Here is a 16,053-nt window from a genome sequence, read left to right as displayed (position 1 = left end):
TCCCATAAGAAATATACGTGATTGGCCAAAATAGAAACCAAACCTAAGAATATGGCCAAATTTAAGGACTTCCTTCACAGTTTACCTTGGAAATTGCTTTAAAGACTTGTTTGGAGGAATTCTTTCAAAAACTAGTTATGATTTTTTTTCTTAGGATGTCCTGAAATATGTCCAGAACATCTTTCAAGTAATCTGTCAGAAAATTATTCATTGATTCCTTTAAAATTCTTTTAAGGATTTTTCAAACATTTCTTCATTATTTTATGAAAAAATCCCTAAACGTATTTCTGAAGGAAGCACAGCAACAATTTCCAAAATAATCCTTGCATTTGTTCATGAATCTCTGAAAAGATTTCTTTAGAAATTACTGAAGCATTCCATGGATGATATCGAGGAGATTCCTGTGGGATTTTTGAAAAGCATTCCTTGAGGACTATCTGAATAATCGATAGGAGAATTTTTGAATTATTTAATTAAATTTCTGAAAAAAGAAATCTCAAAATACTGAAGAAGTCTATGTAGATATTTCTGAAGGAATTCCTGAAGACTTTTCGGAAGGGATCCGTTGAGCAAATTTCAAAAGATTTCTCGAAGGAACTTCTCAAGAAATCCAAGAGGAACTAATGGTCGAAATCCAAGAGGAACTAATGGTAGAAATTCTGCAAGTGTATCTGAAGGGATCCCATGAACTAACTGAAAGTATTCCAGGCGGAATTTCTTTGGGAATTCCAGCAGGAACTTCTGCAAAAAATCCAAGTGGAATTTCTGAAGAAACTACAGCAGATATTTGTGAGACAATTCAAGGAGGTATATCTGTAAAAACTCCTTTGTGGAAGTCATTTTAGTGAAATTATTTATGAAATTTCTCGAGGATTTTTAAAAACTATCCCTGGAGGAATTCGTGTATGTATTTACTAGGACAGATTTCCGTGGCAATTTCTGAAGAAATCTTAGGAGAAGTTTGTGCAAAAATAGCTGAACTAATTCCTGGAAGATTTTCTGGAAAAATTTCCGGAAGTTTTTTTTTCATTTATTTATTTTTATGGTTTTGAACTTGAAACCCATGGAATGTTTTAGAGAACCGTTTTTTGAGATACTTCTGGAGGATCCTCCTGATGAATTTCAGAAGAAAACCTTGGAGAAATTTTTCAAGCTACCCATGCAAGATTTTCTAGAAGAATCCATGGAGAACTTTCTGAAGGATTCTGTTGACGATTAGCTGAAAGGAATCTCTGGAGTATTTACTGAAGAAAGCCATGTTAAAATTTCGGAGGGAATCCATCGAAAGTTTTATGAAAGCATTATTGTATAAATTTCCGGAGCAACCTCTTGGGAACTTCTTCGGAGGAGTTTCTTTGGGAATCTAATGAAAAACTCTTGGCTGAACTCTGGCAGAGTTTCTCTGAGATTCTCAGGAGGATTTTCTGAAGAAATCCCTGGAGGCTAAATGAGTCTATGAAGGAATTCCTGAAGTTTGCCATGGAAGTTTTTTTAAATGAATTTTTCGAGCAATTTATGGAGTAACTACTCAAAAATTTTGATGATATGAATAGCTCATTTACTTTTTTTTTTCAAGATTCAGGTATTCTTTATGGTATATTGGTGATTTATGGGAGAAATCTGCATTTTTTATGGCTATTGCGTTATTGGCATCATTCAATTTTTTTTTTTATTGTTGCAAAAATCTTTTACTGCTCTTTCGCCTTAGAGCATGTTTGGCCACCCCTCATTCTAAGCCAAATCTGGGGCTGCACCGATCCGAATCGGAATAGGAAGTTTGGTAAGTGTCTTTTCCCCTCATCGCGCATACCAAGTAGCAACCAACCAAGCAAGCAAGCACTTAGACGCCCGTGCATGGAAATAAGAGGAGGAAGTACATCATTTTCAGAGCCGCTCATTAGAAACCTAGCCGGAGAGTGCGAGATATGAAGTAGGTATTGCGCACAAATGCAAATCTGTATCGTTTAGGAAAAACCATATGATCCGACAGCAGTCAGTGCGCGCCCGGTAGTCCATATGGTACTCTCAGAACAAGAACCAAAAAAAAAACAACAGAACGAGAATTTTTGCTAGGATCGTCATGAGGATGAGGTTACTGCACTTGCTGCTTCTGCTAGAGAGTACAAATTCGGAAGTGCAACGGGCCCCGAGAAAACAACGGTTGCAAACTGTTGGCTGAGTTGAGTCGCCAAGCAGCAGCAGTAGCAGCAGCCAGCTGGGAGGGGAGAAGTTGAACGATTTTAGGAATTTGGAAACTTGGCAAGCAAAATTGACGTCAGTACTATATGCGCGTGGACGAGGAGGTTGAAAACCGATCAACATCAACCGGTCGGCTGGGGCCACCTCGCTCTCTGTGTAAGATGGCGGCGGCAGGTGGTTATGCGCCTTGCGGCGCCAAAGCGTCTGCCTATTCTGGCTTTCCTTTTTGGTGTTTTTGCCATTTGATGTTGGCGCTGGGAAACGGGGCTCTTCCGGATTCTCGGTCGACTACTCATATATTTGAAAGTCATCAACTCATTGAGGCTAAATGTTGATCCGTTATTTGTAAACGATTGGGCCGATATTGCTAAACAACAGTTTGTGCCTAATAAGTAGCCTGTTTTTGGATTCATCTTGCTTGTATTTGATTCATTCGGTCAATGTAAACGGCAATAAAACTTTCAAAATTTGATTTGTTTTAAATTTTTCACAGTGTACACTTTACTAGCCAACGCGTAGCACAAGCTTTAGGCGTTACGATTTTCGAATCCTTATCAAACAGACCAATACCATTAACTAGCGTGAAAAGCATGTAATCAGGTATCAGAAGGCCGGCTCCAGAGGCACGTTATCCTCCATTTGGGACATTTGTGCCATCGCCAAAATAACAGCCTATTTCATCATCTACCTGAGGAAAAAGGAAAGAAAAAGGATTTGGATGGGGATAGGGACAGGTAGGGAAATAGGAAAAATACCCTGGAAGATGGTACTAACGCATAAGCGTACCACAATGGGTTCAAACAGCGCCCTGAAAAGGGCACTGTAATAACGCATAAAGCGAAAGAGAGCCTATACCTAGCTCTTTATCACAGCGGGTTAAGAACAACAGAATATCCTGAAGATTCAGGTTTCTGAAGTCAGTTTCACTTAATAAGTGTTTACCGAATATACGGAAACGCAGTTGCGCAAAATCTGGACAGTTACATATCAAATGATGCGAAGATCCATAATCGGATTCACAGCTATCACATGCAAATGAATCAGCTTGCTGAATATTCGCCATGTAATAGTTGAGTCGGCAGTGGCCAGTCAATGCTTTGACCAGCATGCTGCAATTCTGCTTGGACAGACTTGTTAGATACTTCGCCACCCCTGGAGATGGCTCAGTACAATACAATTTGGTTTGACGACATGACTCCAAACTATTCCAGTATTGTCTGTGTCGAGTGGCAGCCCAGGTGTCAATCTGAAGCTTTACCCAACACTTGGATACCGGAAAAGCTGGCTCAGGGCCAATGAAGTCGTGTGATGCTCCAGTGCGAGCTAACTCATCAGTCAATTCATTTCCAGCGATGGAAGAATGGCCAACAAGGTGAACAGCGTTTGCTGAATTTAGCTCCTCGATTTGAGTTCGACAAGCGATAACTATCTTCGACCTGGAGTTGGCCGAAGCAAGTGCTTTAATAGCAGCCTGGCTATCTGAACCGAAGTATATTACTTTGTCCATTACGTGCTGCTGAAGTGCTGGTGAAGTGCTGCACATAAGAGCAAAGATTTCGGCCTGAAAAACAGTGCAGTGTCTACCAAGTGAGTAAGACAGATACAGCCTTAGCTCACGAGAATAAACACCAGCACCTGCTCGACCTTCGAGAAGGGAGCCATCAGTGTAACATACGATGCCGTCTGAAATACTTCTTTCCAGATAACCAGATGTCCACTCTTCCCGGGAAGGGAATTTCGTGGAAAATGTCCTATATGGAAAATTACAAGCAATTGTAAGATCACTTGAAGCAAGAACAATTTTGTCCCAATTCACCAAAAGTGAAAACAACGAGGTGTGTGTTGATGTGCGGTTCACAGGAGTTACTCGTAACCGGTAAGTGCAAGAAAGTGCTTCTTGTTTGAGATGAGTGTGTAGTGGGACAACGTCAAAGAGAACTTCGAGCGCTACCGTGGGAGTTGAAGAGAACGCTCCAGAAATCGCCATTAAGCACATCCTTTGGAGATGGTCTAATTTTGATTGGACCGTTCTCACTTCGCCCTTTTGCCACCACCCGGGCAGAGTTCAAGTACTGACGATCAAAAGGTGGTATTGGTTTGTTTGAGATAAGAGGTAAAAGTACTGAAAATAATAGCAAAATTTGTTCTTGAACCATCTAACCAATAGCAAAATATGATATTTGAAGATCAATCAAATAGCTCACTGCTATTGGCTTGATCTAACCAAGAGCTAAATGTGCTACGGTGATGATGTTCCAGGAGTAAAATTGAGATATTATTTTCAGTACTTTTACGTCTTATCTCAAACAAACAAATATCACTTTTTGTTCTTCATATCAAAATATGCTATTATTGAGCTTTTTTCCTCTGCTCGGGCACACAAGACATCCATAAGCCAATATTGGCCGAACCACAGTTTTGTAAATCCATTTTATAAACTAGGGTTTTAGACCCCAAGTTGTACCAAAAGTACGCCGGCATTTCCCGAAGGCCATACAAGCTTTCTTGATTCTGAACTCAATGTGAGGTCACATCGATTTCAGAATCAAAGAGACGCAAAGGTCGAACGCCATTACGGTTTCGGCTTTCCGTGAAAAGAACAATAGATGTTTTACTCGGATTAACCGAAAGGCCATATTGGCGACACCAACCCGCAACTACCTGAAGGGCGCTTTGCATCAGGTCGAAAAGGGTGCTGATGCACATACCAACTAACAATGTTAAGTAGTCGTCGGCAAAACCATAAGTAGGAAAACCGCTATTATTGAGTTGCCTCAATAGCGTATCTGCTACGAGATTCCACAAAAGCGGTGATAAGACTCCCCATTGAGGGCATCCACAAACACTCAATTTACTAATCCCTGCTAGACGCAATGTCGAGAAAAGATATCGGTTTTTGAGCATTTGGTGAATCCAATTGGAAATCATACCATAACTCCGTGCGGCTTCCAATATGGCATCGAAAGGCACGTTGTCAAAGGCACCCTCGATATCTAAGAAAACACCCAGACAAGACTGCTTTTGAGCGAATGCTTTCTCGATATCGTAAACAACCTTGTGTAAAAGAGTCACAGTGGACTTACCAGATTGGTAGGCATGTTGGTTCACATGAAGAGGCACGTTGGCCAGATGAACATCACGGATGTGATGTCAAACTGATAGGTCTGAAACTCTTTGCTTCTTCATACGACGCACGACCCACTTTCGGAATAAACTTTACAGTAATATTCCGCCAGGATTTGGGAATATACCCTGTAGCAAAACTGCAAACAAGTAGTTGTTTCAAAACATGTTTGAAATGATCAAATCCCTTCTGAAGCAAAATAGGATAAATCCCATCTGCCCCAGGAGATTTGAAAGGAGCAAAGCTATTAAGAGCCCACTCAATCGATTCTATAGTTACAATACTACGAGCCAAAGCTAAAGAATCATAACTACAAGAAAAGACATCAAGTTCATCCGAAGATGTAATATCCACACATCCAGGGAAGTGTGTGCTGAATAAGCATTCCAGAACTTCTTCATCAGAGGAAGTCAGATCGCCATTTGGCAAACGAAGTTCGTTCACCCGGAAATCCTTAGATTTCGCAAGGATTTTGTTTAACCGACTGACTTCACTCAAGCTGGAAACATTTGTACAAAGGTTTTTCCAGCCCGATCGTTCAGCAGACCGGAGAGCTTTCCTGTAGGCTTTGCGAGCCGACCTGAAAGCCTCCGAACCAGCCGAACGTCGTCTGTTCCAACTCTTTCTACATTGTTTCCTGAGTTTCGCCAGATCAGAGTTCCACCAAGGGGTTCCTCTTGTGATCTTCACAGACCGTAGAGAGCATGCTTCTTCAAAAACTTCCATGATGAAGGTCGTTGTAGTATCAACGGCATCATCTAAATCACTTGGAGTGTCAATGGATGGTGAGTATTCATGAAATTTGGCCGCAACCAAATCAGTAAAAAGATCCCAGTTTGTTGACCGGGGATTCCTGAAACACAATGTTTGCGAAGTAACATTTAAATGTTCAAAAAAGATGTGGCGATGGTCAGATAAAGATTCTTCATCTGACACATGCCAATTGGTCAGCTCGTGACTAATTCTGCTAGAGCAAAACGTTATGTCTAACACTTCCTCTCTAGCAGATACCATGAAGGTTGGGCGGTTGCCTATGTTAAGTAATGCAAGATCTGTACTACTTAAGTACTCCATCAAACTGGAGCCTCTCAAGTTAATGTCTGAGCTGCCCCAGATGATATGGTGTGCATTAGCATCACTGCCAACAATTAGCGGAAGGCCTTTTGAAGTACAGTATGCGATGACTTGTTTGAAAGCATCCGTAGGGGATGGTTCATCATGCGGTAAATAAACCGAACAATATACGTATTTCCTGTTGAGGTTTCCAGCAGATACATAAATTGTGAAAGCACATACATCTCTGGTGGTTAGTTCAGAGATGAGTGTAGCAACTATTGCGTTGTTGACAAGCACACAGGCTCGAGGCATGACACGCGAGTTTGCCATTACTGAAAGTAGCAAAAACCGGGTTCACAAGGTTTCCTAGATAGAAATTTCCCTTACGAAAGTAAGGTTCTTGTACCAAGGCCACTTGGGCTGTACCATTTTGCATAAGTCTGCAAAGATTGATCGTTGCTGTTCTTTTATGCTGAAGATTGATCTGAGCTATCCTAACCGTAGCCACTACCCAAGCTAGGTAAGATTAAACTCTTCGCAACAACAGCACAACAAAAAACAGCAACAATAAAACCAAATCGGTATCGATTGGAAAACGCCAAAGGCGAGGATACACAGAATACACTATGTAAAACGCATAATGCGAAACCATATAGGTGAACATTTAAACTAATTAACAACATCTTCATAATCCCGCCCTTATTTAGCCTCAAGTGAGACTAAAGAGGGCAGCCGATTGCTTCGGAGAAACACAAGGTCCACTGCACCATTGCTCCGGTTAGCGCAGTAAGGGCTACATACTGTGGAGGGCGCCCTGGTACTCCACAGGCTCCGTCAGCGGTTAGGTTTTTATTAGACCCCCCTAGCCATTCATTCTTAGGCACGGTAAGCATGAAGCCGCATCACACCATGAATTAGGGGTCACCTGTTGGTGGACTCTTACCACCGGAACAGGCGGTCCGTAGTGTTATTCTTAGCCAATTGAGACAATCGCTACCGACACTACACAGCTATCTAGGCTGATCGAGAAAAGAAGTTAATATTGATGATCAACTTCATACGGACTCGAACAGCCGGCAAACAGCCGACAAAACTTTCAAAATTTGATTTGTTTTAAATTTTTCACAGTGTACACTTCACTAGCCAACGCGTAGCACAAGCTTGAGGCGTTACGATTTTCGAATCCTTATCAAACAGACCAATACCATTAACGGCCGTGAAGAGCATGTAAACAGAGAGTCACAGCATACTTTAAGAGAGAACATCTCGTTCAATCTAGCGTCCTCTTATCTATCATTGCCGCCATGCTTTCTCTTCGAACGTCATCAGGTTTAATCAATCAGTTCTAAGCGCTCAGACAGAACGATCGGGAGCAATTTGTGTCGATCAGAGTCAAACGTTTCCAGTGGAGCACACGTGATGGAGTTACGCGATCATTCTGGCAACAGTAGGATAAAACCGAACCAGCCCAATGTTCTTGTGGAATGGAAGTCACTCTCGGTTAGAGTCGGCGGACGTAAGCTATGGACTAGATCGGAACCGAATTACATTTTGAAGAATGGTGAGCCTTTCGTTATCAGCTTCGACTTAAGGACAAGGTATTTGGAGTACATTGCTCAAAATTTCTAGAGCACCGTTTTTTAGAACCGTTGAACGGATTTGGATTAAAATGCATCACGCTGTTGACAACCACTGAACAATAAGCGTGATGCATTTTCATCCAAATCCGTTCAACGGTTCTAAAAAACGGTGCTCTAGAAATTTTGAGCTATGTACTCCAAATACCTTGTCCTTAAATGAATGACATTCGCAATTGATTAATTGTAATGTGTTTGCAGCTACTGGTGCGATTCGATCCGGTGACCTTGTTGCCGTTATGGGTGCAAGGTTAGTTATACGATTGTGCAGAAGCAATAAAGCTGACTAATATACGAAATGTTTGTTTCAATTCTACGTGTAGTGGATCTGGGAAAACAACGCTTCTGGCGACAACTTCGATGCGTTTGGTAGGCGAGGTTCGCGGAGATGTTCTGATCAATGGACTGTTCGTGAATCAATCACAGATGAAGCGTCTATCGGGGTTTGTACCACAGTTTGAAATCGCTATCCGGTCGTTAACGGTGCAGGAACATCTGTCGTTTGTGGTAGGTCGAAAATTGAAGAGATAACGAAGATGACGCTTAGTGTTTGGCTTAATACTCTTACACGTTTATGTATTCTAGTCCCAGTTAAAAGGAGTGAATCAGCATCGAATGGGTCAAGTGATTAGAGAGCTCAACTTGGACAAATGTGAGCATACGAGAATTTCCAACTTGTCCGGTGGAGAACGTAAAAAGGTGAATCTCGCGGGGGAGTTGCTGACGGAGCCTGACATTTTGTTCTGTGATGAGCCGACTACGGGTCTGGATAGTTTCAGTGCACTTGCTGTGTTGAAGACATTGAGGAAAATTGCACAGAAGGGGCGAAAAGCAGTGATCTGTACCATTCATCATCCAACGTCCGATGCGTTTCAGTGTTTCACCGATATCATACTGGTGCATAAGGGTGAAATCCTTTACCAGGGACCGACCGAGGAAGCAAGGACGTTCTTTGAAAGGTAAATTCATCTCGCCAATCATCTCAAAATTACATCACAATAGGGCCCATATAACCAAAGTAGTAAATGCGTGGGTATTAAGTTAGACCAGGCTGAAGATGTCAAGGTTTAATTAAACCTAATCGGTCCAAAAACTTCTCAAATTTGAAATGTCCTTGACTTCCTTGTGAAAAAGACACTTCATCTACGTTCCGAACACTTGAATCTAATCCATCCAATGTTTCACGTGTCAGCCTGATTAGTTTCACAGGAGAATCAGGCTACAACATCACCTGTCAAATGCCTTACTGTTTTCTTATATAGAATCAACTTACCACATCAAGTGCAGTGTTGGGGGTTGCTGCATGATAGCCATTGGCGGAGCCAGCATTTTCTTTCTTCTTACTCACTCTCCTAAACGTACACGAGAAAGAGAAAGATGGAAGAGGAGGCAGCTTGCCCCCTCTTTCATCTCGCTCTTTTGCTTGCATGTTTGGGAGAGTGAGTAAGAAAAAAGAAAAGCTGGCTCCGCTAATGATGATAGCCATCAATTGTATTGAATCAGTTGTTGTTGTTCAATCAATCAAATCTATGAAACTCTGCTGCCATTGTTTTTTTTTCTGTCGTCAAATTTCCTTCCCGATTATACATTGCTCATGACGGGGCACTGGCGTAGCTTTTTACCACACCTGCAATCTCTGCATATCGTTCCGATCCATGCTTCTCGGTACTTCAGAGATCACTTTCTTCGTATCCCCAGCTAACACAAAGTCTTATATGATGTTGAATTGGATACTTAAGTGGAGGCCATATGCATACCTGCTTCCATTTAACCGCCTGTAAAGTGTGCGTATATCGCCTCTACTTTTGCATCCTATTCAACATCATATACGATCGTGTGTTGACTGGGTCGTCGTTTCTTGCAAAAATGGATTCATTTCTTGTCAGCACTTGCCATTCAGTATGGCTCTCGGTAGAACCACAGTTACTATCACTGTAGACTGATCAATATCGCCAATAATAGATGACGGTTTGATATTAACCCGCACTGTAAATCACAATTATTACAAGTGATATGATATTTTGTTGATTTTATTCAAGCGTTTTGAGGACCAACATGCAATCCTAGTTATCTTGTACTTTTAGTTCATCTTCATATGGATTGCTAAACCAATTTTAAGGATGGTATATCAGTGATAACCTTGGTGATAACAGTAGTAATATCAGTTCGGGTGACTTAACGGAGTACAGCACAGTGGTTGAAATCGTAAAAAACACGATCGTGGGCATTTTAAGTGTGAAAATGTGAAAATAGTATACACTAAATTCTTTTTTTACACGATCTTTTTTTACGCGGTTTTATTTTACACGATTTTTTTTACACGATTTTCTCGAAATTACGCGATGTGTTTTTGGAAAGATTCTTCTCTCCTGGTCGCAATTTACTTCCGATGGGGCTCAAATTTCTACCAGAGATCTCTCTTATCATCCTTGATAACCTGTCAAAATTTTAGGATGATCCGATAAAAAAAGTTTTTAAAACTTTTTTTACACGATTTTTTTTACGCGGAACAAAAAATCGCGTAAAAACAGAATTTAGTGTAATGTGATGCTCTCCAAAGTTGTTACATAATTCTTTATATCTTTCTTGGATGAGGTTTTCATGGCTTCTCATATTCTGAACACGTTTTCAGTATGTTATTATACACATTTTTTCCGGAAGACAAAGTTTTTATATCTCGTGCTTAGTATCACACTGCCGAATCTACTATGATCGATTTCTCTTAAACGATATTTTCTTTGGATTTTTTCCGGGAAATACGATCGGTGTTCGGATGATCTCTTTATGTTTTTTGGTGCAGAACAGCATCTAGACTAGCATCTAGAACAATAAAAATAACTGGAAATGATTTGCCTGTCAAGTTATTTACCAAAGAGAAAATCGATGAGGAGAATTCGATCATGGTAGATATGTTCGTATAATACTAAGCGCAAGATATTGTTATCGTTTTTACGTGATTTTTAAGTTTTCCTATAAAAAAAATGACGATTTTTTTTATAATGAGTTATCTCGCAAAATTGCAAAAAGTTGCAACAATGTCAATGAACAATGTATAGTTGCAAAAGTAAATAAGTAACGTCCAATAAATTGTATGACTGAGATAGCCGCAAATAAAAGTCAATATCAAGTTCCAGTCGCAACTACCATCGAGTTTTATCTAACTTTTAAATACAATTATCAAAAACCAAACTTATCAAAAGTTACTCCTAAAAATATGTAACAACTTTGCAGATTATCACATTATAATATTTTCACATTTTCATTCTCAAAATGCCCACGATTGTGTTTTTCGCGATTTCAACCACTGTGTAGAGATTAATTTGGATCGTATTCAACCCATCAAAATTCTATCTAGAACTCGTGATGTTAGGTAATCGCGCACGAGTTATTTTTTTTTTTTTGCAACTACGGAATAATAATCCAAGGCAATGATTACTGCAAAAATACACAGTGAGCGTAACTAGTATCGGAATTTTATTTGCCGGGAGAGCATTTTCGGCACATTTTGAATTTAACGGATGTTTAGCTCATTGCAGCACCACACTCTAGATTGGTATTAATTCAATCGTGTTGTTTTAATTTTCAGCTCATTAAAATTTGAGAATTTTCTCAATCAGTCTAATTTTTTATCCTTTATTTGCATCCCAGTCATTAATTACATTCGTCAACTAAAATAAGGTGTTACATGTACAGTCACACAATCATCCTAATTTAGTAAAATAAATTTAAGCTATAATCAATGTTTATTAAGAACAAGGTATTTGGAGTACATAGCTCAAATTTTCTAGAGCACCGATTTTTAGAACCGTTGAACGGATTTGAATCAAAATGCATCACGCTGATGACCACCACTGAGCATGATGCATTTTGATCCAAATCAGTTCACCGGTACTTAAAAATGGTGCTCTAGAAAATTTGAGCTATGTACTCCAAATACCTTGTCCTTAATGACATTATACATTTTTTGCCAAGCTTGCTATTTGGTGGAAACATTCGCGAAATGATGCGATTCGCTTTCGACGACGAATACGTTTTCACCCTTCCTCGCTTTATCAAACCACGAATAGCCCGTACGAATAGCACACGAACAGACTCGACGCTGATCAGCATTGTTGGCTGCTCCTTTTCGCCGTTGAGCTTTTGCGTTCCAGCCAAACCCGTCTCTTCATCGCTGTCGATGCTTTTCGATCAGCTTATCGCAAAGCATCGTAGGCTGGAAACGTTATTGGTGTGGTGTCGGTACATGCGAATGTTGCTTCTGTGTGCGTGTCGAGCGTTCGTACCGTAGCTTCTAAAACCAACCCATTCGGTATTGTTCAGCTGTTCGGGTGAGCATGTGGCGGCACTGACAGAAGTGTGCAAAATCGTTTGTGAGTTGCATCATGTTCGTTTTGCCACCTCTTTGCATCTGGTCATCGCTGAGCAGCGTACAGTTTAATCGCAAGCGATAAAAATACAATTGATAAGTTGATTGAGCATTCGTGAGGTGACAATTTGCATCATTGTTTTTTGCAACTCAACACTATAAAATTATATTTTATACTTGCCGTTTCGGTGAGGTAACGGCCTACTTTTCCGCACGTTTCAAACAATTGCATTATGGTTCATATTGCATCTCATTTCGGTTGCATTATGAATTGTCAATCAACCTCAGTCTGACCTGAGTTTCCACGGCTAGAACTTGAAAAACTGTGACGGTTATAGCACGGCTTGCTTGATGCAAATGTTGTGTTTCGCACAGTGAATTAAAATTCAACCGGCAAGCATCGTTGGATAAATGTACAACTCGTGCTGTAAAAATCATCATTTTGCCACTCGTTACATAAATAACTATTATTTGCAGTAGCGTGTAACAGATATGATTGCTTGTAGGCCTTTTTTCACTTGCGCAGCAGAAATTTTAGTATTTGAGCATGAGCATGAGCATAGATGACCGCACAATTCGTAGTTGCTACTCCGTGATTGACCAGAGCAATCGAAATTGCACAAGGAACCAATGAATAGGGCTTGGGACTAGCTTACTATTCTCAATGTACACAGTTCGAGAGCTCTCAACTTTAATAAGGTCAATAACGGCGCCGGCCACGTCCTTACGGTCATCGAATCAATGGGAGGGAATGTTAGTAAGACAAACGCAAGTGAGTTCAAATCATAATAAAAAAAAATGAACTAACACTATATACACGGATATGTAATTTTTAGGCTTTCAATTTAGGTAATAACTGGTTAACCTCCAAATATTGATCACTGATTATCAGAAATTAACAGCAAATAATAATTTTGGAAAAACTTATCAGATATGTAACAAACAAACTCTGTCGAATTTCGAAATTTCTCAAAATACAGTTTTAAAGATGGTGGAACATATATAGGCATTTAACATTTCTGAAAATATCTTTGAAAAAAAAAACTAATGCATAAGTTGTCAAAAATGCGTATTGCAGATTTTGTATCAAAACTCCTGAAACAATGCTTGTTGAAATGCCTAATTGATTCCCATCCAACAATTTTAAACAATAAACTGTTAAAACTTTGATAAGAAACTTCGGGATTCTTTTGGAAATCGCTTGGAATCCATCAAGAAATTGTTCAAACGCATGCGAATAAAGTTCATCAATTATATCGGTATTTTTTTTGCAGGACATTTCTCTTTACTTTTGTTAATTAAGCTTACACAAATGCGAAAGCATCTACAAACAGGGAATATAAGATACATTCTTCATATATCACAATTAAGTAATTCAGCCAATAATGCTTCTACCGTAAATTTCAGGATTCTCTATTATTATGTATACTTGAAAAAAAGTGACTTAGCTGGCGCCAAGGGAGGGGTTTTCCCCAATTTTGGAAAAAAGCCGGAGGGGCGCCTAGTGTATGAAGCATCTGTAATAGGGGGGTAATTTTCACCAGGAAATTTAAGGCAAATTGGATGCATGTCCTTCACGATTTTCTATTTTTCCATACACAGTTAGAGGAAAGATAAGAATATTTTCTGATTTGTTTCCTGGTGTTGAATATTTTTTAGTTTTACAGAAATCATTTTTAAACAAAATTTAAAAAAAAATGGAAAAACTGAAAAACATTTGTCAATTTCTTGATTTTGCTTTGGCTGACCAAGCCATGTGGGAAATTACACTGTTGAAAATGCTTTGACATCCATGTGCACAACAGAACACGTGCTCGATGAACAAATTGAGATTTGAAATTATGAAAAGAAATCCACGTACTCCGGTGAGACTCGAACTCACGACTCCCAATTCGCTAGACGGGCGCTTCTATTCCTTCAAGCTACGGAGTCACTCGACTATCTCCGTCGCCAGCAGGCCTAGAACTGAACTCGATTCCACAATCGCACATGGTTATCTTCTTTTCACAATCCAAACCCCCTTCGGATGGGATTAGATGAACATCTAACACATTGTCTGTTGTGCACATGTATGTCAAAGCGAGAGAGGAAGTTATTTTTAATTGTCGAGAGCCTCGGGCACTGCCTCCCAATCACTTATTGGTATGGCAATTAGTGTGCAGTCGGACTCTGCCATACCAATAAGTGATTGGGAGGCAGTGCCCGAAGCTCTCGACAATTAAAAATAACTTCCTCTCTCGCTTTGACATACATGTGCACAACAGACAATGTGTTAGATGTTCATCTAATCCCATCCGAAGGGGGTTTGGATTGTGAAAAGAAGATAACCATGTGCAATTGTGGAATCGAGTTCAGTTCTAGGCCTGCTGGCGACGGAGATAGTCGAGTGACTCCGTAGCTTGAAGGAATAGAAGCGCCCGTCTAGCGAATTGGGAGTCGTGAGTTCGAGTCTCACCGGAGTACGTGGATTTCTTTTCATAATTTCAAATCTCAATTTGTTCATCGAGCACGTGTTCTGTTGTGCACATGGATGTCAAAGCATTTTCAACAGTGTGAAAAACATTTTCCATTAAGACAAAATCAAAAGATACCGTAATCTAGGGGGAAGTTGATCACTTTTCTTCTATTCTTTTGGATAAAATCAGGTACAATGCATATGACTCCAAAAAAATATTTTTAAAACTTATACTGAGTGGACCTGTTCCTGTACTGAGTGTTTCAAGTTCCGTAAACGAAATTCTTACAAGAAAATACTACGTTTTGTAGAAAATACTCAAATGGTCAAATTTGAAAACTTTCAATCCGGGGTGAAACTGATCAACCAATGACATAACATTCTAAGAATCGAAAATTATTGAACTAACTAAATTTGAAAATACTAAATCTGAATATGTTCATGGAATTCTTACAACGGGTGCATTTTCTATGTTAAAAATAAAACAAAGTTTATTAAGTTACAGAAAAACCTACTTTATACGCCCAAAGGTAGGCGTTTCTTAAAAAGTAGTCCTACTTCCGCAAAAATATGCTATTTTTAAATAAAACTGAAATGTTAACATCAACTTTAACTTAAAGCTATGTTCAATAAGTCTACCATAAATTAATAAAAGTGATGTACAAAATGTTGATGAGAGGCGATTTTTTGAAAGGCTGTCTTTTCACCATTTTTTTTTATGAGAAATATGTCACAATTGGCATAAAAACATTCAAAAATTCTTCAAATATTTACACACAATTGATTTGCGTCAAAAAATTTCTTCCATTGATTCTTAATTGTGGATTCCTCAGGGGTTGAAGGGCGTGGATCCCATAGTGAATAACTCCATCTTGTTGATCTACTACCCCCCAGATAATGGAAATTGTTTCTTTTGTATTGAATCGCAACAATCAATATATTTTCAATTTTTCTTCAAGCATCCTTTTATAGCAAAAGAGTTTAGGGGAGTTAAACACACCATTAAATTATTTTCCTTAAAATTAAAAGGATTATAAAAATTTACATGACATAAAAATAAAATTAAAATATTTTAACACTTTTTGCCTTTCTCGTACACTAAGTGTACTGGAAAGGCTATATGTTCACTCCAAAAATGACTTTTTGATAGAAGGCTCGGAGTGTCGAGTCACATATACCAGTCAACTCAGCTCGACGAATTGAGATGATGTCTGTA

General features: G+C 39.4%; 1 protein-coding gene across 1 annotated transcript in view; it reads left to right on the top strand.

The window, feature by feature from the left end:
• Nucleotides 1-7,697: 7,697 nt before the first annotated feature.
• LOC109423341 (protein brown) overlaps nt 7,698-16,053 on the top strand; it is a 30,293-nt gene continuing 21,937 nt past the window's right edge. Inside the window, exons 1-4 of the mRNA XM_062854238.1 lie at nt 7,698-7,940; nt 8,218-8,266; nt 8,340-8,523; nt 8,602-8,975. Of these exons, the coding sequence (XP_062710222.1) occupies nt 7,799-7,940; nt 8,218-8,266; nt 8,340-8,523; nt 8,602-8,975 (749 nt within the window). The 5' untranslated portion in view covers nt 7,698-7,798. The remainder of the gene's footprint in view (nt 7,941-8,217; nt 8,267-8,339; nt 8,524-8,601; nt 8,976-16,053) is intronic.

This window comes from Aedes albopictus, chromosome 2 (assembly GCF_035046485.1).
Source record: "Aedes albopictus strain Foshan chromosome 2, AalbF5, whole genome shotgun sequence".
Classification (NCBI taxonomy): Eukaryota; Metazoa; Arthropoda; class Insecta; order Diptera; family Culicidae; genus Aedes; species Aedes albopictus.
Note: the sequence above shows the minus strand (reverse complement) of the source record. Positions and strands in the feature narration are given on the sequence as shown.